The sequence below is a fragment of the Dromiciops gliroides genome, chromosome 4 (genome assembly GCF_019393635.1).
Source record: "Dromiciops gliroides isolate mDroGli1 chromosome 4, mDroGli1.pri, whole genome shotgun sequence".
Classification (NCBI taxonomy): domain Eukaryota; kingdom Metazoa; phylum Chordata; class Mammalia; order Microbiotheria; family Microbiotheriidae; genus Dromiciops; species Dromiciops gliroides.
In genome coordinates, this window is record NC_057864.1 from 458,649,455 (window position 1) to 458,677,300 (window position 27,846).

The window sequence follows — 27,846 nt, forward strand, 5'->3', positions numbered from 1 at the left end:
GTATGACCTGGAGAAAATCATTGAACCTCCATGGGATTATTTCCTCATCTGAAAAACAAAGGGGATTAGACTAGACAGATGACTTTAGCTCTCCAGGGTCCCCTCTATCTTTAAAGCTATAATGCTCTGTAAATGAATTTCCCATGAAATCTGGAATTCAGTCAAACTTCCCATTTTACAGATTAGGAAACTGGGGTCCAAAGCAGGAGAAATTATATACCCAGGCACACAAGTCAGTAGCACAGCTGAGATTCAAACACAGATCTTCTGACTTCAAATGAGGATTCCTCTTACCAGACCTGGCTAAGTGAGAAGCCACTCCAGCCAAAGGCAAAGCCTCAAAAACTGGATTCAGAGGAAACTACCATCCATAGTATGCCATCCAGAGGACCAGGGTTCAGTTATTACCTGTGTGACCCTGAGCAAGTCTTTTAAATTCTCTGGGCCTCAGCTTTCCCATCTGTACAATGAAAAGGTTGGAAGAAGGGTCCTATGAAGTCCTTTCCAGCTCCATGATGGTAAGACGTGAGAATCAAAGAGAAAAGCCACAGATCTGAAAGAGGAAAACCCAGGAAAGATCCAAAGACATATTCAAGGAAGTCTATAGCTATAAAATAAAAATTGATGGATTTGGGGATAATGTTATTACAAAGCTCTTTAAGAGGCTTCTGGATATAAAACTGGGACAAAGCAGAGATGTCCCAGAGAATATTTTAGGCAACAAACTGCTGATCAAGGCAAAACTAAGTTCCAGGACAAAAGAAACCTTCCAAGAGTAGGGGGAGGGGAGAGAGACACAGTAATGCATACATAGTCTCTGCACCACACCAAAAACTTTTGATGCCAGTTAGCCTAGATTGTGGGAGTGAGAGGGTGGCAGAGAAGGGGATGAAATCACAATGGATGAAGTGAAAAGGAAAAGAAAGAGAATCATGACATTGGAGCTAAAGATTCCAAAAAGGGAAGAAGATGCTTAGAAATATACAAATTAGGGGGCAGCTAGGTGGTGAAGTGGATAGAGCACCGGCCCTGGATTCAGAAGGACCTGACTTCAAATCCGGCCTCGGACACTTATCACTTACTAGCTGTGTGACCCTGGGCAAGTCACTTAACCCCAACTGCCCTGCCCCAAAAAAAAGACAAAAAAAAAAAAGAAATATACAAATTAATCCAAAAAAATAACTAGACGAAGGGAGAATTTATGAAGACCAAAAAGAAAACAACTTACAGAAAAGTTATGGCAAAGAATGAAAGAAACAGGCCAACTTGATAGATATGAGGCTGTAGGTGTTGAACAATGCATATACAGTTATCCCTTCCATATTGCAACTTTCCCTGTCTTGGTTTATATAGATCATGGGTCAGCATAAAAAATTAAATGGAAATTTGGGAGAAGTTTTGCAGAAGCTGCAGACAACACATGAAGACCAGCAGATGACAGAGAAAAAGCTTAGAAACTCAGAAATACATAAAATATATGTATAGTATTGCATTATATCAACTTATTTTATATTTTAATACCATAATAATTCAGACTTCTTCTCTGGCATAAAGGGAGGGCTGAAAAAATTTTACACAGATTTTCTGGATCAAGGGAGTGCTGCACCCTTAACCCCCATGATGTGGAAGGGATTACTGTACTGTCAAATTCTACTACTACACTGGTTAATTTTGCTGAATTGCTTTTTTTCACCTCTCCTTTTTGTATTTGTTAAAAGGTATGGTTCTTGGGGCAGCTAGGTGGCATAGTGGATAAAGCACCAGCCCTGGATTCAGGAGTACCTGAGTTCAAATCTGGCCTCAGACACTTGACACCTACTAGCTGTGTGACCCTAGGCAAGTCACTTAACCTTCATTGCCCCACAAAAAAAAAAAAAAAAGGTATGGTTCTTTGGGTGGGAGATTTGAAGGGAGTAATTTGGAAACAAGGATACAAGGATGATATAAAAACAGAAGCTATCAATACTTTGTTAAACAAAGAGAAAGGTCCAGACCTGTAAAGAAAAACCAGAAAAGATACAAACAAAATAAATACATAAATGAGCATAAAACAGCTAAGTGGAAAACAATGAAAATGTGTATTTAAATTCAGAAGAAATCAGCATGCGATAGTTATGGAAATGTTGTTGGCTTCTTTGATGGTAGGATAAGAATTGTAAAGAAGTAAATATGCTATGCGAATACTATTCAAAATAAAAATCTTATCATAATAAGATGGGATAATAGGTGTGAAAATGTTCTGAAAATGTATAAAACACTACAACAAAATACAAGGCATTTGTTAATACTGCTATCATTTCAAACATGGTGAACTTGCAAGAAGTCTGGCTTTTACTGATCAGTCAGGGCCCCCAATAAATCTGCATTTGGAGACCCCTGGGACCCAGTAAGAGAAGACTGGTGACCCCACTAGTCAAACCTGCTGACAGGCAAGCTATCCAGAGCTGTGTCCTGATGTACAGATCTCCTTAGCCAAGGAATCATCTAATGTGGGAGAGAGGTAGACTTCAAGCAATAGCAATAGCAAGGAAAGAGGGGAATGAAGATGAGGCATAGAAAGGAGACACAAGCATCATTGATTTGGAGATAGAAGGGATTTTGAAGATCCAAGACCCTTCATTTTACAAATAAAGAACTTTAGGCCCAGAGAATAAGTGACTTAACCAAAGCAACAGAGATAGTAAATGGCAGAACTGGGAATTAAAACACAGAGAGGCTAAGTGATTTGCCTAGAATCACAAAGCTAGTAACTGTCTGAGGCAGGATTTGAAGCCAGGTCTTCCCAACTCCAACTCAAGTGTTCCATCTAACCACTCCATGCTGCTTCTCATTGATGAGGCTAGTTCTGGGAGCAAAGAACAGCAACAATAATAACAACTCACATTTACATAGCACTTACTATGGATTAGGCACAGTGTTCAGTGCTTTACAATTATCCTTGTTTGATCCTCACAACAATCCTGGGAGGTAGGTGCTATTAGTATCCCCATTGAGGAAACTGAGGTAAGGAAGGCTAAGTGACTTGCCCAGTCCTTGGGGCTACTCCAGGGTGGCCAGTTCCTGGAAAACATGGACCTGGAGAGTGCCTGGACTTACCTGAATCACGGCCCCGATGATTTTCCGAGCCTCCTGGTACAACACTTCCCCATCCCAATGTGGGTTCAGCTCCTTAAGTTCTGAGACAAGGCGATTATGCTCCCGAAGGAAGATAGTGTGGAACACCATGATGCCCAAGTTCTCATTTGCCCTTGAGTCCCCTAGAGAGACAGATGCAGGAGGTGAGACCAGAGGTCAGTGACCAATAAGAGGGCAGAGACTGCTGCATTTTTGACCACTGCATCACCATTGCCTAGAACAGTAGGTACTTAACAAATACTTATCAACACTTTTATTAATGAATGGGCAAAGGGCATGGATGGAACAAAAAGATCTCCGAGTCTGGCCTTCCTTCTATTTAAAGTCTAATTCTTTCAGAAAGAAAGAGTCCTAGCCTTAGAGTCAGAGCCCAACCTCTGAAGCTGACTTTCTACCTGTGTGACCTCAGGCAAGGGATTTCACTTACCTGAACTTCAGTTTCCCTATCTGTAAAATGAGGGGATTGGAGTAGATGACCTCTGAGATCTATGCTTCGTGGGAAGTGATGTCCTAATGCTGGGTGACAAAAGACAGAAGACACCCTATTGCCACAGGAGAAGTTCCCACACTCTTTACAGGGAAATGCTTAATTGATGCCTGTTGAATTGAATGGACTAGAACTGAATTGAAAAAAAATAATTAGACTGAACTGAAGTAACTATATGGAACTAAAATAGACGTTGGTCGGGACAGCTAGGTGGCACATTGGATAGAGCACCGGCCCTGGATTCAGGAGGACCTGAGTTCAAATCCGGCCTCAGACACTTAACACTTACTAGCTGTGTGACTCTGGGCAAGTCACTTAACCCCAATTGCCTCACTTAAAAAAAAAATAGACGTTGGTCAAAACCATGAAAACCAGGTTAGGCTTGAAAACAGTACTAGGACTCTTTCTTCCAGTCCTTAGGAGAACAATGGTGGACAGCCTCTGATCCTCATCCCTGCCTTGACTTTCCCCCTCCAGTCTTAATCACTGCTACATGAGACATTGCCCCTCCCCAAAATTCCCACCTCAAATTCTGGAAACTCCTTTCAGTCATCTGAATGTTTGGAAATTTTGCTCTCTACAAGATCCCAGAATGATAATAATAATGATGTCTAAAATTTACAAGGGACGGGACAGCTAGGTGGTACAGTGGATAAAGTACCGGCCCTGGAGTCAGAAGGACCTGAGTTTAAATCTGGCCTCAGACACTTGACACTTACTAGCTGCGTGACCCTGGGCAAGTCACTTAACCCCCATTGCCCCACAAAATTTTAAAAATTTACAAGGGACTTTAAAGTTTGCAAAGCACTTCATGTCTATTATCTTATCTGATGCTTTACAACAATCCTGTGAGGTGGGTGCTATAATTATCCTCATTTTATGGATGAGAAAACTGAGGCTGGGAAGTTGAGTGAATTGTTTAACTAGGCTAGATTCAAACTCCAAGGTAGGCACTCTATCTATCCCCTATGCCACCCAGCCACCTAGGACTACAGATCTAGAGCTTCAAAAGACCACAGAGGCCATCTCGAGTTTACAGATGGGAAAACTAAGGCCCAGATGTATGTTAAGTGACTTGTCCAAGGTCACTAGGGAAGAAGCAGAGTGAAGCTTTAAACTTGGGTCCTATGACTCCAAATCCAGGGGTCTTTTAATCTTCCCACCATAATGTACTGTCTTCCTTTATTAATATTTTTTCTGAGTAATTAATCATTTTATTATTGTTAGCATATACTTAACAAAAGGGATCACTGGCACTTTTGAATACTACTCACAGAACCCACTCAGCACTTATATGCCCTTGGAAGAGTTGCAATCAACTTTGATTGCCTAACAATTAATGAAAAGAATGAATATTTTTGTTTGTTTTGGTTTGGTTTTTTTGCAGGGCAATGAGAGTTAAGTGACTTGCCCAGGGTCACACAGCTAGTAAGTGTCAAGTGTCTGAGGCCAGATTTGAACTCAGGTACTCCTGAATCCAAGGCTGGTGCTTTACTACTGCGCCATCTAGCTGCCCCCTGAAAAGAATGACTATTATAATGATAGGTGGACTTTTCCAATGAGCAGCAAGGGACATGACTGATCACTGAGTCCTGAACAAAGAGACTTATTTATCTTTTATCCAAACTACCCCAGTCTAGCCTTTATTAATTTTTAAGACTTGCCTGAGTTACTTTAATTCAAATCCGGCTTCAGACACTTACTAGCTGTGTGACCCTGGTAAAATCACTTAACCCCAATTTCCTCCCCCCGTAAAAAAAGAGTTAACTGAGTGCCTGAGAGATAAAGTGACTTGTCTACCTAGAGTCTTATAGCTAGTATGGGTCAGAGGCAGGATTTGAATCCAGGGCTTTTAGAGTATTACCCTGCTGTACTATCTTTCTTTTTTTTTTTTTTTTTTAGTGAGGCAATTGGGGTTAAGTGACTTGCCCAAGGTCACACAGCTAGTAAGTGTTAAGTGTCTGAGGCCGGATTTAAACTCAGGTACTCCTGACTCCAGGGCCAGTGCTCTATCCACTGCGCCACCTAGCTGCCCCGCCCCACTATCTTTCAATAGATAGAAGGTGTCTGACCTTGTTCCTGGCTTCTTTCCCCTGGAGCCATGGTCACAGAGGACTATCAGTGGCCTTTCTTAGACAACTATCTGTACTACTTTGGGCACTGGGCATGCAAAAAGTTTATATACTCACTGACTTCCAAACCTCACTGCCTACAACATATTATAATTGGGGGAAGGGAGAGGGAGGGAAGAGGAGAAAGAGCTTAGAAAAGCAAGATAAACCCTGCTCTCAAGGAGCTAGGAAAAGGAGCTAACACAATGAAAAGAACAGCAGGTTGGCAGTAAAGTACTTGAGTTTGAATCTTGGTTCTGCTACTATCTGTTTTTGCAACCTCAGGTGAGTCAATCCATCTTCCTGGGCCTCAATTTCCTCTGAAGTCCTTCCTAGCACTACATCTATTAAGGGCCATAGTTAACCTCAGATCTGTCAAATAAGGGGATTGGATTCGATGACCTCTGAGTTCCTTCCTAGTTCTAAATACTGTGTTCCTGTGATTTGAGGGTTTGCCCCTGAGATATACCCACAAGCCTTCCCTACCTCATCCTTTAAGCACTATATCATCATCTTCATAATCACCGCCACCACCATCACCGCCATCACCGCCACCACCATCACCGCCACCACCGCCACCGCCACCACCGCCACCACCGCCACCACCGCCACCGCCACCACCGCCACCGCCACCACCACCGCCACCGCCACCACCATCACCGCCACCGCCATCACCGCCACCGCCATCACCGCCACCGCCATCACCGCCACCACCACCACCATCACCACCATCACAGCCACCATCACCACCATCACAGCCACCATCATCAAAGCTCCATGTCCAACCACTTTCCTTCTCTATGACTAGCAGCTCTGAATGGGGCCTTCCAGAAAGGGGACCATTTTTGAGTGTAAGGAAGAGAAGGGAAGATTCCCAGGAGAAGAGTCGAGCATCTTCCACTCACCAGCTCTGAAACAAGAGATGTTGGCCTCCTTGTTGGTAAGCCAACAAGGGTTTGGAGTTGAAGTCTCAAAAGGCAAGAAGGCAAGTCCTTCATCCTGGAACTCCTCATTGACAGCCAAGAGGCCCATGTCACTGCTCTTATTGCGAAGCAAGTTGGCCAGGCCATCCTCACTGCCATACACCATATTGGCATCCAAGAACGAGGTGATGCCATTGATCTGCTCCCGGACGAAGGAGTCGGGGTTGCAGGCGGAGGATGTGCGGGTGAACGGCATACAGATGCCTCTGGTGGTGATCCTGGGATCATTGGGAGGAAACTTGGGAAAGAGACGGATGCTTACTTCCTGGTCCCAGAAGTCATACCCCCCCTTCACACCCTTCTACCTGCTCATTGGCTGGGGAAGAAGGTGGTGAAAGAAGGAGGATCCCCCCCTCCCCTTCCACCTGTGCTCTGCAGTCCAGGAAAACTGGTCTTCTCTCTGTTCTTCATACATGACACCATCTCCCATCTCCTTCCACTGTACTGTCCATCCCCCATGACTGAGATGTTCTCCTTCCTTACCTGCACAGGACAGAATGCCTCTCTTCCTGTAACACACAGCTCAAGCGCTCTCTTCTGCAGTTCCTCAATCACTAGCTCCCTCCCAAACTAGCTTGTGTTTAACTCCTTTCCACCTAGCCACTGGGCCACCTAGCTGCCCATGTGCATTCATTCACTTTGTATTCATACTGTATTCATTTTTTATATGTACTTATCTCCTTCATTAGAATGTGAATTCCTCCTAAGTGGGAATTTTTTTCATTCTTTGTACCTTTATCCTCTGTGCCTAAAACATTATTTGGCACATGGTAGGTGCTGGTTGACTTAATAAATACTTGTTGATTAATTCATTCTTTAATTCCTAGCTCTTCCTATAGAAAACTCTTTAAGAGTATGTCTTCAGGGTAGCTAGGTGGCACAGTGGATAGAGCACCAGCCCTGGATTCAAGAGGACCTGAGTTCAAATCTGGTTTCAGACACTTAACACTTACTAGCTGTGTGACCCTGGGCAAGTCACTTAACCCCAATTGCCTTAAAAAAATTTTTTTTTAAGAGTATGTCTTCAGACCCCTGGTGTTCATACTTTATTTCTCCTTACTATCTTCCTTCCCTGATATCCAGCCCTGATACCTCCTCCCATAAGTTCTTCAATGAACATTCCAAAAATCTTCCTCTTCTCTACCATAACATTTCAGTAGCCTCCCTAACCCAGAGATCTCAGGCCCTGGCCCTTAGCAAGTCTGAGGGCTTACAGAGTACACAAGCCTACTAATACTAACCCTGATGTTTCCCCATACCTCTGGGAACCACTGACAGGCCTATGATTTAGGCAGGTGTAGGGGCAAAGGAAATAAAAGTAATAAGTTAGATCTGGGTTTCTTAACCTTTACAGATCCCCTTGGAACAATCTGACTAAAGCCCATGGACTCAGAATTCTCAGAATTATGTTTTTAAATAATTGAAGGAGATGCTAAATTTCAGTTAGAGGTAAGTGAAAAATGAAGATGTCATTTTCCCCATCCAAGTCAATGGACCCCCTGAAATCAATCTGCAGATCCCTTGGGGGTTCATGAACCCCAGAACCTTCAGGCTAGATGATCTCAAAGGTCCCTGTCAAGAAAGGGAGAGGGAAAGAGTAAGAGTGAAAGAAGAAGGGACAAAAGGTAGGGACAAAAAGAGTAAAGAAAAACATTTATATATGTGGAAGGAAATGATGGCTAGAAGCCCACCCCAGATAAGATCTTTACATTTAAGCAGCAGCCCTTAACCCAATGGAGTTTATTAATATTGGGAATTTCAGGCAATAGGCCAATAAGGGAGAAAATTTGGAAAAGGGGGAAACTTTTATTGGTCCTTCCTCAGAAATATTATGCAAAGACCAAAGCTGACCTGTTATGAGGGAGAGGGAAAGGTAGGCTCACTGCAGACCCAGGGAAGGGAAATGGTGTCCTCCTCACCTTAATAGGGAAGCAGGGGGAGTCAAAATCACAGTTGGTAGAGCCACATGGAACTTGTTTTTTGGGGTTGGTATGGCTGGACGGGGAAAAGTCCAAGTCATGATCCACCCACTGTCCCCACTGCATGAAGATGACTGAGAGGTTCTGGTCATGAGTGATGTTGTCATTGGAAACGTGTGCCAGCTCATTGGACACTTGTCGTACCTGCCCAAGGAGAAGAGACGGTGACTGAAAGCAGCTGAATCCAAGTTTTCTGTCCCATTCCCAGCAATCACCAAGGAGTCATGGGGTCTCTGGGCCCCTCAATGCCCACTCAGTCTTGCTAAGGTCTGCAGCCCAGCATTCCCTTGATGCCCTCCCTCACGCCCATACTTTCACAACTGTATCTCCCTGAGAAAATACCGTGGGAAAAGAAGAAAGAATCCTGCACTCAGAGCCAGGAAGGACTTGGATTCCAAAATTCCAATTTTGACACTTATTTGCCACCTGGGCAAGTCATATAACCATGCTGTGCCTTAGTTTCCTCATCTGTAAAATGTGGATAATAATACTGGTGCCTCACAGGGAGGGGGTGAGGAAACTTTAAAGCACAATATAAATACTTGAAATAATATAGAAACTTCATACAATGTGAAATATTAAAACTTTAAAGAACTTGTTAAACTTTAAAACACAATAGAAATTCGAGTGGCATTTTCATTGTTTTGCTGTCCTGTCCCAAGATTTTATCAGCCTGGGGAACTTCAAGTACGGAAACTCCCTCCAATGCAGATCAACAGCTCTTTTGTACTTTATGGTCATAGGCTCAAAGGTTAATGGGTTCACAGAGCTAGAACTGAAAAGGACCCTGGAGGCTTCTGGTGCAATCCCCTCATTTAAAGATGAGGAAACTCAGACCCCAGAAAGCTAAATAACTTGTCTAGTCTCACACAGATGGTAAACAACAGAGGTGAGATTTGAACCCTCTGTCTCCAGAGCTAGCCTCAAGAGAGTTTTTTAGGGCACAGAGAGGTTAAGCAATTTTCTTTGGGTGTGAGAGACAAGATCTAAACCCCAGTCTTCCTTTCTCCAAGGCCAGTTCGCTGGGTACCATGCCACATGCTTCAGATCTGAGCTGTTATTATTTGTTAATTCCTCCCCCAACCAAGGGTCACTCGGCACCTATGAAACAAATCCACTTGCAGCTCCAAAAGCTTCCTCCTCACCTGAGGTGCCCTCTCTCCTCCTTTCTACCACTCAAACCCCTTCTTCAAAACCCACCTCCTCCAGGAAGGATGTTTGGACTGACCACTGCCCCACTTGGATTGTTTTCTTTCTCTCCATGTCCTGGATCCTCCTTTTTTTTCCCCCATTTTTACTGTATCATTTTACACTTGTGGTCACTTAATATATATGTATTTTTTGTCGCCAGATAGATTGTAAGCATCTCAAAGGCAGAGACTCTGTCTTCTGTCCTCTTCCTATTCCCTCCCACCAGCATTCAGTAATTCATGTTTATTGAACAGACAATGTTATGTCTCCCTTGTGTCTATTACTAAGTACAGTGGATAACACCATTCTCACCAGCGGGAGAGGGAATCCATTAAAAAGCTTTCCTGCAGTAGCCCCCTTCGGAAGAGATATCCCATCTTCATACTCAGCTGGGAGCCAACGAGCAAAGCCTTGATTGGAGGCTCCTCTGTTCGGATACATCCTGTCATAGAAAGGAGAAAGCAAGCCAAGAGAATTCAAATGGGAGTATGATGAGATGGAAAGAAGCCTGGATTCTGAGACAGATGACCTGAGTCTGAGTCCTGGATCTGCCACTTACTCCCTATGTGACCTTGGTCAAATCATTTCTTCTCTGATCAGTCAGTCAGTCAACAAGCACCTACTATATTATATGCCTTCCTAATCTGGGTGTCCATCCCTAGGTTCTCTTTTAAAGTTCAGTCCCATACTGGCAGCTGACTGATGGGCATCTCCACAGACATCTCAAAATGTCTAAAACAGACATGAGAGGGGAGGGAAAGAGAAAGAGAGAGAGAGAGAGAGAGAGAGAGAGAGAGAGAGAGAGAGAGAGAGAGATTGAGAAGAAAAAGATCTAGATATAGGTAATATCTTTAGATCTCTATACGGGCAGCTAGGTGGTGCAGTGGATAAAGCACTGGCCCTGGATTCAGAAGGACCTGAGTTCAAATCTGGCCTCAGACATTTGACACTTACTAGCTGTGTGACCCTGGACAAGTCACTTAACCCTCATTGCCCTGCCCCCCCAAAAAAAAATCTCTATACTATGAATCTCTAGAGATAGATAGATAATTCTAGAGATAAATAAAGATAGAGACAATCAATTTCTAGATATAGATTCCATGTTTATCTCTATATATAGATAGATGTAGAGATACGGATAGAAAAATATGGAATCTATCTCTATCTTTCTAGCTATATGGATTCCGTATCTATCTCTATCTCTACATCTATCTTTATCTACCTATACCTATATCTATATCCCCAAAGCCACCCTCCAAAGTTCCCCATTTCTATTGCTTTTTTTTTGTGGGGCAATGGGGGTTAAGTGACTTGCCCAGGGTCACACAGCTAGTAAGTATCAAGTGTCTGAGGCTGGATTTGAACTCAGGTACTCCTGAATCCAGGGCTGGTGCATTATCTACTGCGCCACCTAGCCTCCCCTCCCCATTTCTATTGATGACACTAATACCTTCCCACAGACCCCCAGTCCTCAACAGGTGGACACTCTTCCCTCCCCTAGATTCTACCATCAGGTCCTGGTTCTTCACCACACCCCCTTTTTTCATATAAAATATACTCATACATCAACTCCTTTGTTTAGGTTTTGAAGTTCTTCACAACCTGACGCCAACTTACCTTTCCAATCGTTTTGTGCTTTTAATTACTTCCTTTCCCACCCTCTTTGGTCCAGCCAAACTTTTCTTATTAGTCCCCCATGCCAGATATGCAATCCCACCTCATTTACGCTTCTTTACATCTCACATTTCCTTTAGAACTGCTCAAGTAACGTCATCCCCATGAAGCCTTTCCAGATGCCCCTCCCCACAGCTGCTAGTGCCTTCCCCACACACACAATATTTTATAATTCATTTTCTACACACGTGGCAAACACTTGTTTATGAAAATGTCTCTCCCCACTTCCACCCCGGAGGTGGCTCAGTGGATAGAGTGCTGACCCAGAAAACCTAAGTTCATATCTGACCTCAGACATAATGAGCTGTGTGACCCTAGGCAAGTCACTTAACCTCTATTTGCCTCTGTTACTACGACTGTAAAATGGAAATAATAATAGCACCTATTTCCCAGGGTTATAAGATAAGATATTAATTTTAAACACTTAGTACAGTGCCTGGCACATAGTGGGTGATTAATGAGTGTTTATTTCTTTCCTTACTTCCCTGACAGAAGGTAAGCTCCTTGAGGACAGGGATATTTCACTTTTATCCCTGTATCCCCAGTGCCTAGAACAGTGCCTGGCACATAGTAGGTGTTTGCTTGCTTGATTGATTGATTGATTCCACCATCATCCCAGATTCAGTCCTCCCCCATCCCCATCTCCTGGTGGAGCCTACTCCCTCAGGGGCCATAAGGAGGCAAGTGTACTCAGCTTCCAGCCCGCCAAGAGCTTTGAAAGGTTAAAATCACCAGGCAAATGTCAGGCGTTATTAAGGCTCTTGACATTTGTTCTCAGGATAGAGGATCTGCTCGGGTGTGAGTGGCCTTGGAAGCAGCCGCTTGGCCCCGTCTCCCTCACCGGTTGTTGCACTTCCCACTGATGGTCCGATAAGGGCTCATCTCTGGACATTCTGTAGTATGTGTGTAGGAGACACAGCCCGTGGCTCGAGCAATCTGTTCCTTCTGCAGGGGACTTAATATATCTGTAGGGAAACCAATAATGGCTTAGGGTTAGGAGGGGTGGGTCTCCTGTCTCCTAAACCAAGTCCATTTACCTTTCAAGTCTCCCTGAGATACATACACAAGCTAATGCTAAAGACTAGCTAGGAAATAACCTTCCTTAAATCCACAGGATGGGGGAGGCTAGGTGGTGCAATGGATAAAGCACTGGCCCTGGATTCAGGAGGACCTCGGTTCAAATGGAGCCTCAGACACTTGACACTTACTAGCTGTGTGACCCTAGGCAAGTCACTTAACCTTCATTGCCCCGTAAAAAAAAAATTCACAGGGCATCAGACAGAGTTCCCCCACCCATCCACTCCAGTTATCTTCTGATAGATGACTAACTGTAACTCTGAAAGGCCCCCACCAGGATTGTTATGCAGACTTATAGTATAAACAGTAAGGAATTGATGCAATGAAAAGGAAGAAAAAAACAGAAGAAGGGAAGGGAATGGAAGAGGGAGAAGTAGAGAAAGAAAAAAAAAGAAGAGAGAAAGGTGGGAAGAGATTTCCCCCCTTGAATCTCCCATGTTGTTTAAACACATTATAGCTAAGACCTAGGACCCTGTGTACAACTTATAGGACTCCTGGTGTTGGGAGGGTTTGCAAGATCATCACATTAATAACAATAATAATAATACCTCCTTGCTATCTGGTTTCCAAATCTATTTTCTTACAATCCTGGTACATAGGTAGTATAATGGTTATATCTCCATTTTACAGGCAAAGAAAGCAAGTCTAAGAAAGGTTAAATGACTTGTCCAAGGTGACACAGTCAGAAAATAGAAAAGCCAGGATTCAAACCCAAGGTTCCCTGACTCCAAGTTTAATATTCTTTTCACCCCACCACACTATTCCCTGCAGCTCAAGGCCTGAGGGTTCCCCCATCCCCAGGCCTGGGAGTACCTGTGATATTCACGTCCCCCAGAGTGGGCCACGCTTTCTCCTTCAGGATCTGCAGGGTGAGTTCTGTGTAATCAGCTACTTGTGTGGCTGCCTTGGTTCCTCCTCTGGGTTCTTTGAGGTATTTCATGAAATTGAAAGGGGTGGCCTTGCCACTCTCCAGGGCATTGTGAGCTCTGAAAGAGAAAAAAAGAGTCATGGGCCCCGCCTGACATCTCTGCACAGAAGAGAGAATCTCAGAATCCCAGAGTTGGCGGAAGCTTGGGAAGACACCTGATCCAACAGACTAAGGATCCCCACTATAATTTAACAGACAAGTGATCATCGTGCCTCTACCTGAAGACACCCCCCCATGAAGAGAAAACCACTCACTCCTGAACTAGTCCATCTTGCTTTGGGATAGCTCTAAATATCCAATTAGCCTATCAATAAGCATTTATGAAGCACCTACTGTGTACTATTCACTGGAAGTGCAATGACAAAAACGAAAAGTCCCTGGCCACAGGATCACATATTTCACAGCTGGGAGGGACTTCAGATGCCATTTAGTCCAGCCCCCTGATTTTATAGATGAAGAAACTGAGTCCCAGAGTGTTCATATAAGCAAAGCATCATAGATTTAGAGCTAGAAGACCCTTCAAAGGGATCTAGTCCAACCCTCTCATTTTACAAATGAGGAAACCGAGGCCCAGAGAGATGGTAGCAAGTAGCAGAGACAAAATTTGAACTCAGATCCTCTGATTCCCAATCCAAAGCTCCTTCTATTCTAACAGGCTGCTTCTCAAAAAGCAGAAACATAAGGAAAGTTTTTTTTAAAAAACCACACATACATTCAAGGGCAATTAGGTGGTGCAGTGGATAGAGACTGATCCTGGAGTCAGGAAGACCTGAGTTCAAATCCAGCCTCAGACACTTACTAGCTGTATGACCCTGGGCACATCAGTTAAACCCCAATTGCCTCCAGAAAAAGAAAAAAACCATACAAGATAATTGGGGAGGGGTCAGAAGCATGGTGGGGATCAGGAGAGGTTTTATGTTGGAGATAGTATTTAAACTTAAGAAATCTGATTAAAAATTAAAATTTTGATTACACCCAGCCCAGAGGTACCTCTCTTGATCTTCTAACCTACTTCTCCTAGCTCAAGATGAAGCAGAACATACCTGAGTCCTCTTCCTGGAAGACAAGCTATGGGATCCCACTCCTCTCTGCCTCCAAAGTTTTCAGCCAGCTAAAATTTCTCCTTCCTCCAGCAAATCCTCCTAAGGTCCTCTCGTTATTCTGGTCACCCTCTGCTGGCTGAAATTCAACTCATATATATCCTTGGTCACATTGCTATCAGACCTGTGGATGCCAAGTCTAGAACAGCGGCAGTAGCTGCCCCTAGCCTACACGCATTATGGGTGGTGTCACTGAGAGATGACACTTAGGACAGTTGTCAGGGCCCCACCTTAAACCCCATTTTGTTCCTTACTCTTTTTTTCCCCTTTCTTTTGCAAGTACTCTGCTCTTTTCTCTCTTATCTTCACAAATTGGCACCAACCTTCTGTGATGAAATAATGGGATTTTGCAGATACTCAAAGACCCACCTGGAGATTAATCTAAACTGATTGAATCAAGTGAGAGTGATTGACTGCTGATTAGCCTACTTCAAGTTAACTGGATTGTAATCACACCTGGCTAGCCCTTAAGAAGGTATTGTTCTCAGAAGCTAGACTGTGAATTCAACTTGAGAAGACCTTCAAAGCCAATGGATTTGGATGAAGACAACCAATCAGCTTGAAGCAGCGTGTAAGGACCGCCCCCAGACCTATAAAAAGCTTCCACAATCAGCTTGCTGGGGAGTTCCTGATTAAAGCAGGCTGGTGGAGAAGGACTTCAGGAAGAACCCAACCAGGCTGGAACTCTAGGCTAGGTAGGACTTCTTTTTCTTAACTTTCTCAACTCCTTGTGAATACCTCTATGCTTTAATAAATGTTTAATGCCCAAAGACTGGTGCTGAAGCTTCTAATTTAAGGTGACCACAATTTAGATTTTAAACATCACACTACCTTTCTCGAATCATTTTACATTTCAATCTTACATTTCTCCTGTTTGGGTACTCTAGAATCTGAGCAAACGATCCTCCTTGCTGTTTCCCATGCACAATATTCCATTTCCCATCACCACGCCTTTGCACAGGCTGCCTACCGTCATGCCTGGAATGCATTCCCTCTTCATCTCTGCTGCTTAGAACCCTTCACTTCCTTCGAAACTTAGCTCCAATGACACCTCCTATGGGAGGCTTTTCCTCTAAAATTTAATTTTAAATAAATCCACTCTCCTCCCATCAACTATTTCCTCCCCCCCCAAAAAATTAAATGTATTTACTTTGAATTTGTATTTAATATATATATATATACACTGTGTATATATATGTATTTACTCTATACATATACATACATATATTATGTATCCATATAAGTATATATGTATATATATTCAGAATATCTATTTTTCATATATATGTGTATGTAGGTATATACCTACACCTACACCTACACATATGAAAAAACATGTCTCCTCTGGGGAAAAATAATGTTAGCTTTCTAAGGAAAAGAAATGTTTCATTGCTATCTTTGTAACCCTAGTGCCCAGCTCAGTATCTGAGAGGAGGGAAGTGATTAATAATTGCTTGATAACCTGTGCTTCTGACCTCTGTCTCAGCTTTTCAGTTTTGGTCTAAAGCCTCCTCTCTAGCTAGTTTGGGGGTTTAGTGCATGAGGAAAATGCCTTTCCTCCCTTGTTTTTTATTCTTCCTTGTTCAATCTTTTTTCGCTGATACAAAATGGGAAAAGGTTAAGTGCCTCTGATCAGTCATACATCCCAGAAAATGCCAAGGCCTAAGAAGGACAGGGAAGACCATCTGCTCCAACCCCTTCATTTTAAAAATGGGAAAAATGAACAGGGGGATAGATTTGCCCCAAGCCATAGGAAGAGTGAGGGGGAGATCCAGGACTCCTGGTTCTTTGCCCAGTGCTCTTTCCTCTACAGCATGACTCGCATCCCTGAGGTAACAATGATGCCCCTTTGCCTGCTTCTTAGCTGTAAAAATGATGTAGCTATTAATAATAGGATTGACAGCTTGGGCCATGTGACAGCTGCTAATATTGGGGTGAGAAGTGCCCCGGTTTGAGATTCTTAATTAAACTACCCAGAGGAGGAAAGTTATGTGGCCAAAAAAGGGAAATTTATTGGCCTCAGAATGAAATTTCTGAGAGAACATCAATATATATTTATACATGTAAGTATATGCTAATGGTCTTTCATTTATGTATAGGAAATATATTCATGTTCTCTGATAGAAAATTATTACAATATATAACCCTTTCCTTACTGGAAATCTAAGTTTCCTGTTATTGTGTTCACGTGTGCATTTGCTTCATCTCCCCAGGCCTGTTTCCTCATCTATAAAATGATTGGGTCAGACTACATGGCCTCAGGGGTCCCTTCCAACTCTAGATGTTTGGCGTGATGAGTCTAGAGTTGCCCAGGAAAGAAAGGTTAAGTGATTTGCCCATGGTCCAAGGCAAAACTTTAAACCCAGGTCTTTTTAATTCTAGGGCCATCCCTCTACTTTCTATCCTCTACGTCACACTGGCATGCAATGAATACTATACTTTAATTCAGTAAACAAAGCATTTCTGAAAGAAAAAATATAACAACTTCTCTGTTCCCCAGGCCTCGGTCAATACCACATCCCTTCCAGGAGCCCTAAGCTCAAGCCCTTTCACCATTACTTCCTCCTCTATCAGCTCCCCCACGATCACCTTCACCTCCTCCTTGACATAACATCTCCCAGCTCTTGGGGTTGGGGATGCAGGAGCCAAGGTATTTACTGCCTGGTTCCTAGCACCTTACCTCTTTTGGCTGCTCTCATAGGCTGCATCCACCATCTCTTTTGCCTCTTCCACACAGCTCATCAGATCCTCATAGGTAAACAGGTCATCGGTGGTGTCTAGTCCAAAGAGAAACAATAAAAGGAAGTAGAATACAGGATGACAAGGTCATATACACATGCACATACAACCTTGAGGGGTTTTTTATTTTAATTTCTTTAATTTAAAAAATCCATTTTCGCTCTGCTCCACCCAGCATCCCCCACTGAGGGATGAGAGAGAGAAAGAAAAACAGAAGCCCTAAAACAACGGTGCATAGTGAAGTGAAAAATCCCTACATTGTCCCTGGCCAAAAATATATGTCTCAGATGGACTCTGAGTCCATCACTTCTCAGTCAGAAGATGGGTGATATGCCTCTTGGCGAGACCTCTGGAACCATGGTTGCTCATAGGGTTGATCAGTTGTGTCTTTCAAAGCTGTTTGTCTTTACAATGTTGTTGTGATAGTTTAAATTGATCCTCTGATTCTGTTCATTTCACTCTGTATCAGTTCATACAAATCATCCCAGGTTTCTCACATTTTGCAGGAGAAAACTGAAGCCTACAGAGCTGACACAATTTGTCCAAGGTCATACAGCTAGTTAGTGGGGGAGGAATAACCCTGTAGAGACCTCCCCTGGTTCTAAGGTTCTGATTAATCCTTCACCTCAATGACTTCCCCACCACCAGCAGCAACCAGCCAGCATCAGAAACTCACAATGCAACCTGATCTAGGACTTTATGTGGAATAGGAAAGAAGGCAAGAGGTCAGGAAATAGTAATGCCTTAACACTAGGCTGTCCCCATCCATTCAAATGGACCAGGAAATTAATAACTCAAAGAAGGTACAGCTCCATATGGAAGAGAAGCAAGTTCAAGAAATGGCTGCAGTATGTGGACACAAAGATGGAGGTAATTGAAGAATGTGGAACTTGGAGTCGGAAAGACCTGAATTCAAATCCTGATAAGACACTACTAGCTGTGTGACCCTGGGCAAGTCACTTCACCTCTGTTTCAGTTTCCTCATCTGTAAAATTAGGATAATAATAGGACCCACCTCACAGGGTTGTTGTAAGGATCAAACAAGTTAACATATGTAAAGCACTCTGCAAAACTTAGTGTTATATAATTTCTAGTTGTTATTATCATTATTGTCGAATGCCCAGAAGTGCTGAGCACATCTGAGAATGCAGCCAAAGATAAGGATGGTAAGGTGTTAGAAACCTCATTGTTGGAGGCTCATACCAGACACGAGAGTGATCCCATGCCCCAAGCCCAATTTCACTTTACATTAAATATAGGAGAGAAAATCAGTCATTTCACTTAAAGCAGACCCCAAAGCAGCTGTTCCCTTCATCTCTGAGTTCACGGACAACTGACAAAGTGTATAATCCTGTCTCAAGCCAGTGCCCTAAGCCTTCTACCACTCGGGTGCAAGCCAAGAGTCTAATCCTTATGAGATCTCTCTGCTTCATTGGGGAGTAGGAGAAACAACTGACTCTGTTTGCCTTTCAGCAATTAAAGGAATTAGAGACAGGGAATGCTCATTAGGCCTACAAGAATATTTCTCTACCATTATCCAATGATAAAGAGCACCAGGATGTACCAGACTAGATCTGGTCACAAACCCCAAAACATCCAAGACCATAGAACTCTGGCAGAATGCCTGGGGGAAAGAGACCCATTGCTTAAGGAGGGGGAAGCCAAGGTTTGGACAGAAAGAAGGTCAAACCTCACACACCAAAACAAAGTGCAATTGGGCCTGTGAGCAGCCCCTGCACTTCCAGCTTAGGGAAGTTAAGGAAGCCCTGTCTGGAGAAAGACGGACAGGTACAGAGAAACAGACAAAAAGGCAGACATAGACACAGACACATACACAAAGACTGAAAGAGAAACAGAGACAGAATCAGAGGCAGAGAGATGAAAATAGAAATACAGAGACAGAGGGGCAGAGACACAGACACAAAGAGACAGAAAAACAGAGACAATCAGAGAGAGATAGAAACAGAAATACAGAGACAGAGAGAAAGAGAAAAACAGAGAGATGGAGATGGAAAATACCTTCAGGTATACAAGGTCCCCATGACACCTGTAGCACAAGAGAACCCAATGGGTGCATGACGGTCACTTCACTTCCCTATAAGGAATTCCAGTATCCTCTCTCAACCCCATAAAACAACTACAACTTCTACCACTGTAGTCCAGTTAATCAATCAGGCGCAAATTTTTTTAATCTTATTTTTATTGCTATCTTTTGTTTTTACATTCCTTTCTCTTCCAAATATAACCTCTCCCCTCTCTCCCCTCCCCTGCCCTCCCCATTGAACTATTCCTTATGATAATGATTACAAAAGAAAGTTCAGCAAAACCAATTAACACATTAGCCATATTTGACAGCATAGATAATATACCATACCCAAAGTCTCCCACTTCTATAAAGAGAATATGTTCTCCCTGGTCAAACTTGAACATGATAATTATATTACATTCAGTTTGGGGTTTTTTGTTCTTTTGTTTTTCATCACTATAGTCGTTATATCTACTGTTCTGTGATTTGGCTTCCTTCACTCTGCATCAGTTCATATAAGCCTATCCATGTCTTTTCTGAATTCTTCACATTCATTGTTTCTTACAGTACAGTGATACTCTCTCATATTCATGTACCACAGTTTGCTTAGCCATTCCCCAAATAATAGGCATCTATTTTGTTTCTAATTTTGGTTGTTTTTCAGTCTTTTTCAGTCACGTCCAATTCTTTGTGATCCCATCTAGGGTTTTCTTGACATACATACCAGAGTGGTTTGCCATTTCCTTCTCCAGCCCATTTTATAGATGAGGAAACTGAGGCCAGCAGGGTTAAGTGATTTGGCCAGGCTCACACAACTAGTAAGAGGCTGAGGCCAGATTTGAACTGAAGAAAATTAGTCTTCCTGACTCCAGACCTGGCATTCTAACCACTGCACCACCTAGCTACCCTTCTAGTTATTGACTACCATTTAAAAAATGCTTTTATGAATATTTGGGTATATACTGGAGTTGTCTTTCTTTGATCTCCTTAGAATGGATGCCTTGCAGTAGCAAGTGATCTAGATCAAGTGGTATGAACAGTATGCTCACATTCTTAGCAGAATTCCAAACTTATTTCCAGAATGGTTGGACCAATTCACAGCTCCACCAACAATGTATTAGTGTCAGGGATAGGGTACTTCTTTATTACTCCAAAACTTTTCCTGTGAATGTCTTTGTGTACATAGAACCTTATAAAAAGTTTGTTCTATCAGGGGAATAAAGGCATGGGCTTTCAAAGAAGGCATGGGTTTTTAATGAAGGAATGGGCTTTTTAAAGAAAATTTTCAAAGAAGATAGCCAAATATCCAAATATGTGGAGGTAGCAGTGGCATGCCAACCTCTCTGCCTGGCCCTAAAGAGTGAGTAAAAAGAGTGGAAACTAAGTAGATGTCCAACAATTAGAAAATGGCTTGACAAATTATGGTATGTTATTCCGATGGAATATTGTTTGCACTGTAAGAAATAGCGAGGGAGACAGCTAGGTGGCAAAGCAGATAAAACACTGGCCCTTGTGCTCTTTGGCAGCACATAAACTAAAATTGGAACAATACAGAGAAGATTAGCATGGTCCCTGCGCAAGGATGACATGCAGATTCGTGAAGCACTGGCCCTAGATTCAGGAGGACCTGACTTCAAATCCAGCCTCAAACACTTGACACTTACTAGCTGTGTGACCCTGGAGAAGTCACTTAACCTTCATTGACCCACAAACAAACAAACAAACAAACAAATAAATAAACAAATAAATAAATAAATGGATGGATGAATGGATGAATAAATAAATAGATAAATGAATGAATGAATGAATAAATGATTAAATAATGAATAAATTCAAATTCATAACACATAATAAGCACTTTAATATATGCTTATTCCCTTCCCTTCAAAGAAACACTGGAAAGCTTATGCAAACAGGCAGAGTAAAGACCAAGAAAACAATACACACAGTGACTATGACAATGCAAAAGAAAATTATGACAAAACTAAGCTGAATGTTATGTAAGCATAAGGGCCAAGCCTGCACCTGGGGAAGAGTTAAGAAAAGAAAAAAATGTAGCCTCTTTTCACTGGAGAAGTGGGGGACTATAGGTATGGAATGGGGCATACATTGTCATATGGTTATATGTGTGTGTGTATATGTGTGTATATATATATATATGTATATGTATATGTATGTGTGTGTGTATATATATATATATATACATAGAATGATTGAGGGGTGGAGAGGCCTAACAACTGGAGGAATTAGGAGGGAGTTAGGTGACTCAGTGGATAGAGCACTGGACTTGACCACTGTTCCTTGGTTTACCTAAACTGTCTTTTCTCTTTTTTAGTGCTTGTTTTTAGAAAGAAAAAGAGGGAGGGAGGGAGGCAAGAAGGGTTTCTCTAGAAATGCTTGTGACACAAAAATAAAAAACATTCATAAATCTTTTTAAAAACAGCAGTCCATACATTTCACTTATGCCCCCCCACACACATCTTATCAATGTCTTGTACTAGGACACTCGCCCTCCTTCCTCAAGGAATTCAACAAGCCTGTTGGCTCTTTGGCCTGGCTCACAGACAGGCTTCCTCACCCCCATCCTGTGCCCTCAGAGACTTCACCAGTGATACTGGTGACCTTTTGGTCCTCCTCAAATAAGATGACCTTCATCCTCATTTGACTTCACTACAGCTGAAGGAGAGACGACACATTGGACTTTATCACTTGGAACTTCTCCACCCCCAAGATTTCAAACTATGAAATTTCCTGCTTTGACTGTGATTTTTTTTATCCTTCTGTAGATCACACTCCTTCACTCCTACTGAATCCATTCTTAACCATCACTATGACATCCAAATCGCTGATTCCACCTAAACTTCCAGTCTATCAGACATGTTATGTGTTTACTTGCCAATAAAAATAACAGCTAACATTTGAAGGCTGACAAAGTGCTTGCTGTACAGTAATGCTATGAAAAAAGTGAGAATTAGTCATTCCCATTTTACAGATGAGGAAACTGAGGGTCAAAGAGGTTAAATGGCTTATCCTTGCTCACCTAGCTAATGCTAGAGGTGGGCTTCAAATCTGTGTATTCTGGCTCCAAATTGAGCGATTGACTAATTTAATAATCTTTTCATTAGCACCTTAGGTTTCTTCCTCACCTCATACCTTTCCATTGTGCCCACCTTACCAGCCTTGAATCAAAGATAGCCCTGTTTTCTCTTTTTTCTGCTTCTGACCCTGGGCAGATGAGCATGACTAGTGAAAGTCAAATCAATTATTTCCACTATAAACTTGTGTTGCCTAACTTCAATCAAGCCATCTCAGTGGTGCTTACTTAGCAATCCATTTTTATTCACTTTCCTAATTGACTATCTTGTTTCCCATAGCAACTGAACCAGACCTTTTCTGCTCTCCTTAAGCCCCCAAACCCAACTCACTCTCTGTAGGTGACCTTTCCTCTTAAACAAGGGAGAATGAGGGAGCTGGAAAAAAGAAAATGAGTCCAAAAGCAAAAAGCATGGTGATTTGCACCTACTTAGAAGTGGACATACATAATTAAAGCCACTGGAAGCAAAAGTTGAATGAACCCTACCTCTATCAGTCTCTCTCTCCCTCTCCCCAATGCTCAAGGGACACAAGTGATCCAGGCCAGCCACAGCACCCAATTACACAAAGACCAAATGTACACTTCTCGTTATCACCACATGCCCCATTCACAGGTTCTAGAGAGTAGATAAATCTGCAAAAATGTGTTCTCAACATAGAACACTATTTCCTATGGAGAGCTGAAATTTGCTTCCCTATGATTTCTACCTATTTGCCCCATTATGCATTGAGGCCAAACAGAATGGGTCAGCAAGCATTTCTTAAGAACTCACAATGTGTCAGACACTATATTTCCTGCCCTCAAGGTCTTATTGTCTACTAAGGAAGATATAAGATGTTCACAGATAGGTAAATAGGAAAATATTACTACCCTCATATATAGGTAGGTAGGTAGAAAGGGAGAGAGAGAGAGAGAGAGAGAAGATAGATACAATACATAGTTATATGTGTATATATACATGCATGTATATGTATCTGTGTGTATGTGTATGTATATGTGTGTATACACACACACACACACACACACACACACATACCAATTGAAGGGAGTGGAGGCCTAACAACTGGGAGAATTAAGAAGCAGTAAAGTGACTCTGGATGGAGCACTGAACTTGGAGTCAGAAATATCTGAGTCCTAATCTGGTCTCAGACACTTACTAGGTGTGTGACCCTGGGCAAGTCATTTAATCTCTGTTTGCCTCAGTTTCCTCAACTGTAAGATAGGGATAATAATAGCACTGACCTCCCAGGATTATTTGAGGATCAAGTGAGACAAAATTTTAAAACAAAAGCATTTATCGCTGTGCTGGGCACTCTATAAATGTTTCTTCTCTTCCCATTAGGAAAACTTCTTGAAGAAGGCTCTTAAGATGAGCCTTGAAAGGACCTGGGGCTCAGCAAGGTAAAAGTGAGCAGACAGGGGGCAGCTAGGTGATGCAGTGGATAAGGCACCGGCCCTGAATTCAGGAGGAGCTGAGTTCAAATCCAACCCCAGATACTTGACGCTTACTAGCTGTGTGACCCTGGGCAAGTCACTTAACCCTCACTGCCCCGGGGGGGGGGGGGAGTAAGCACAGAGAGAGAGAGAGAGAGAATGAATGAATGAATGAATGAATGAATGAATGAATGAATGAATGAATGAGAATTCCAGGCCTGGGGGACAGGTTGTGCCAAGGTCCCAGGCAGGGAAATGAAATGTCCCATATAGAGAATGGTGGGTGAACCAGCTGTCCCAGAGCATAGGAATGCTCAAGGGGGAAACAACAGGAATTCAGCCTGGAAAGACAGAATGGAGCCAACCGGCAAACAGCCTTACATTCTCAACAAAGAAGTTCAATATTTTAGCCTAAAGGTAATGGAAAAAATCACCAAAGCTTCTTAATTAAAGGGGTGATGTGGCCAGATCTCCTACTCAGAAATATTAATTTAGCGGCTGTGTCAAGCAAACAGTTGAGTGGAAAGAGACCAGAGGGTAGGGGCAGCTAGGTGGCTCAGTGGATAAAGCACCAGTCCTGAATTCAGGAGGACCTGAGTTCAAATTCGGCCTCAGATGCTTGACACTGACTAGCTGTGTGATTCTGGGCAAGTCACTTAACCCTCATTGCTCCGCAAAAAAAAAAAAAAAAAACCCTCCCAAACTCAACTGACCCACCAGTCTCAGCCTCCCTTGGCATAGGTATATGTGCCACTACAATAAAGGGATTAGACCAGATAACCAAAACCAAGTCAGATTTCTATACTTCTTTAAAGTTTGCAAAACACCTTCCTCTTAACAACTGCAATGGAAGTAGTAAAGATATTGTTGTTCCCTTAGCCTCTGGGCAGTACAGAATGCTGGAGTTTGGAGTCAGGAAGATCTAGGTTCAAATCCAGCCTCCAACACTTACTCTCAGGACAAAACCTCCATTTGCCCCAGTTTTCTCATCTGTAAAATGGAGATTGTAAAACACCTCCCTCCAATGGTTATTATGAAATTCAAGTGAGATAATATTTGTTAAGGACTTTGATAACCTTAAGGTATCCTATAAATACTAATGATAATTATTATTTTTATTATTATTTCCATTTTATAGATCAAGTCTAAGATCCATCCTAGCTCTAAATCCTAGAAGAATATGAAACCTTTCCCCACCATCTGGGAATCCATGAGAGGTCTTGAGATGGTACTTACCAAATGACACAATGCCCCATGGGGAATAATGGGGCTGTTACTGAGGCAGTATGGTTTGGTGTAAAGAACAATGAAACCAGACAGAATCACGGGACACAAGGTTCAAAACCCATTTCTACCATCTGTGAGACCTTGGGCAAGTGACTTTGCCTCCCTGGGCCTCAGTATCTTCATCTGTAAAATGAAAAGTTTCCTTCTAGCTCCAGAAGCTATCACCCAAGGAACAATAGCTTGGAAACCTAAAATGGTAGAATATTTGGGGACAGGGACAGGGAGGGAGTGGGCAAGGGGGGAAAGGGAGGGCACAATACCTGATGATGCCTTTGCCAAGGGCTGGAGCAGATTCAGCATCAGCAGAATCCAGAGCACTTCCATGGCTGAAAGAGAAGATCCAGAGAGGGTAGTTATAAGTTGTGTGAAGGGAGGGAAGAGAGAACCTTGAGTTGGCAGCTATTGCCCACAGCCACTGCTTTAAAAGACTTGATTGAGGAGGGCTGAGCTTTCCTTAACAAAAAGCACAGAATGTCAGAGTGGGAAAGGACCACAGCATCCATCCAGTCTAGCCGAGATAGGAACAATATCCACTCTACAGTATGCCTGACAAGCTGTCAGAGAAAAAAAGTGGTAAGTGAAAAAAAAAAAGGAAAAAGAAAACTGTTTATTAAAAAAAGGAAGAGGAAGGACTTAAAATACTAAGTTATATGTACTAGAATATATCTAGATATAATAATGTAGAAAATAAACATTATATATGTCATTTTATGTGTATTTGTAGATCTATGTTTGATATATGTATAAAATGTAACTATATATCACTAACAAAATTTTAAATTTAAAAAAATACTACCCCTTCTTGGCCTCAGGACCTGCCTGATACCTTCCCCACTACATTCCTCAAACCTACCTGATCCCTCCCTTTGAGATATCCTTGCTCTCCTTAAGTTTACCCATTATCTCCCCCTCACAAGATCTCCTTATCCTCTTCCAGCTGACCTGCTGTCTTCCTGCCCCCAAATTATTCTAACTCTTTCACAAGTCCCTCTCCCAAACACTCTCCCATCAAGGCAAAGCAGAGTAGTGCCTGACCCAACAATACGTCCACTTGGGATGTCTGGGATCAGCAGCCATGAGGGACCACTGGGCCGCCTTTCCCTGTTCCCTGCAGTAAACTTAGCACCGATTCTCTCACCAGTCCCTATTCCCTTCTGCCCTGTTTCTATCACCCTCTGCACCCCTTTCTGAACTTTGGTATCGCTATATAACTGGGCTTAGCATTCAAGGACCTAAATTCTAATCTTAGATTCCCACTTTCTAGTTTGGGAAGATAAATAGTGAAGAAGATGTTGTCTCCATTTTATAACTGAGGAAACTGAAGCTCAGAAGCAAAGTGACTTGCCCAAGGTCTCACCATTCAAGCATGGATCACACAGCTAAGTAAGTGACAAAGCTAGGATTTGAACCTTGGTCTTCTGGTTCCTAATATGAGTCTCTGGCCATAACACCCCAGCCTTGTTTTTGAACAGGCTCTGAACTGTTCTGAGAGCTGCTGGTTCTAGGGTCAGTGGACCTGGGTTTGAATTCTCTTACTACTCACGTCACTTTTTTAAAAATTAATTAATTAATTAATTTAAATTTTCAACCTTTGTTTAGATAAGATTTCCAATTTCAAATTTTTCTCCCTCCCTCCCCTTCATCCCTCTCTCCCCTAAACAGCAGATAATCTGATATGTAACCTCCAAAAAGAAAAACAGCAGCAAAAACAAAAGAGATATTATGGTCCAATCAGCGTCCATATTCCACAGTTTCTCTTTTTTCTGGATTTGGAGAGCCTTTTCCACCATGAGTCCTTTGGAACTTTCTTGTACCATTGGATTGGTGAGAAGAATCTAGTCTATCACAGTTGATCAACACACAATGTTGATGATACTGTGCACAATGTTCTCCTGGTTCTGCTCATCTCACTCCTCATCAGCCCACGCAAGACCCTCCAGGTTTCTCTGAACTCCTCCTGCTCATTGTTTCTTACAGCACAATAGTATTCCATTACATTCATATACCACAACTTGTCCAGCCATTCCCCGGTTGATGGGCATCTCCTCAACTTCCAATTCCTTGCCACCACAAAAAGAGCAGCTATAAATATTTTTGTATATGTGGGTCCTTTTCCCTTTTCCATGATCTCTTTGGGGAAAAGACCCAAAAGTGGTATTGCTGGGTCAAAGGGCATGCACAGCTTTATAGCCCTTTGGGCATAATTCCAAATTGCTCTCCAGAATGGTTGGATCAGTTCACAGCTCCACCAACAATGCATTAATGGTCCAATTTTTCCACAGATTCTCCAACATTTATTATTTTCCTTTTTTGTCATTTTAGCCAATCTGATAGGTGTCAGGTGGTACCTCAGAGTTGCTTTAATTTGCATCTCTCTAATCATTAGAGATTTAGATCATTTTTTTCATATGGGAATAGATAGCTTTGATTTCTCCACCAGAAAACTGCCCATTCATATCCTTTGACCATTTCTCAACTGGGGAATGTCATGTCACTTTTAATAAATCATTTCTCCCCTATCCACCCCAGTTCTCTCATTTATAAAATAATGAGTTGAACCAGGGTCCTTCAAGCTCTACGTGTCTGCTCCTATATTCCCCT

The 27,846-nt window shown here is 42.5% G+C and overlaps 1 protein-coding gene and 1 non-coding gene across 2 annotated transcripts in view; one reads left to right on the plus strand and one right to left on the minus strand.

Annotated features, from left to right (window-relative positions):
- Positions 1 to 27,846, minus strand: part of LOC122755278 (myeloperoxidase-like) — a 59,492-nt gene that overhangs the window by 16,071 nt on the left and 15,575 nt on the right. The window contains exons 3-10 of the mRNA XM_044003596.1: positions 25,506 to 25,571; positions 17,346 to 17,442; positions 13,451 to 13,623; positions 12,402 to 12,525; positions 10,199 to 10,328; positions 8,636 to 8,839; positions 6,639 to 6,954; positions 3,097 to 3,257 (exon numbers count right to left, since the gene is read on the minus strand). Of these exons, the coding sequence (XP_043859531.1) occupies positions 3,097 to 3,257; positions 6,639 to 6,954; positions 8,636 to 8,839; positions 10,199 to 10,328; positions 12,402 to 12,525; positions 13,451 to 13,623; positions 17,346 to 17,442; positions 25,506 to 25,571 (1,271 nt within the window). The remainder of the gene's footprint in view (positions 1 to 3,096; positions 3,258 to 6,638; positions 6,955 to 8,635; positions 8,840 to 10,198; positions 10,329 to 12,401; positions 12,526 to 13,450; positions 13,624 to 17,345; positions 17,443 to 25,505; positions 25,572 to 27,846) is intronic.
- Positions 20,943 to 21,047, plus strand: LOC122726922. The gene has a single exon (XR_006352913.1). It is a non-coding gene; the product is annotated as a U6 spliceosomal RNA (small nuclear RNA).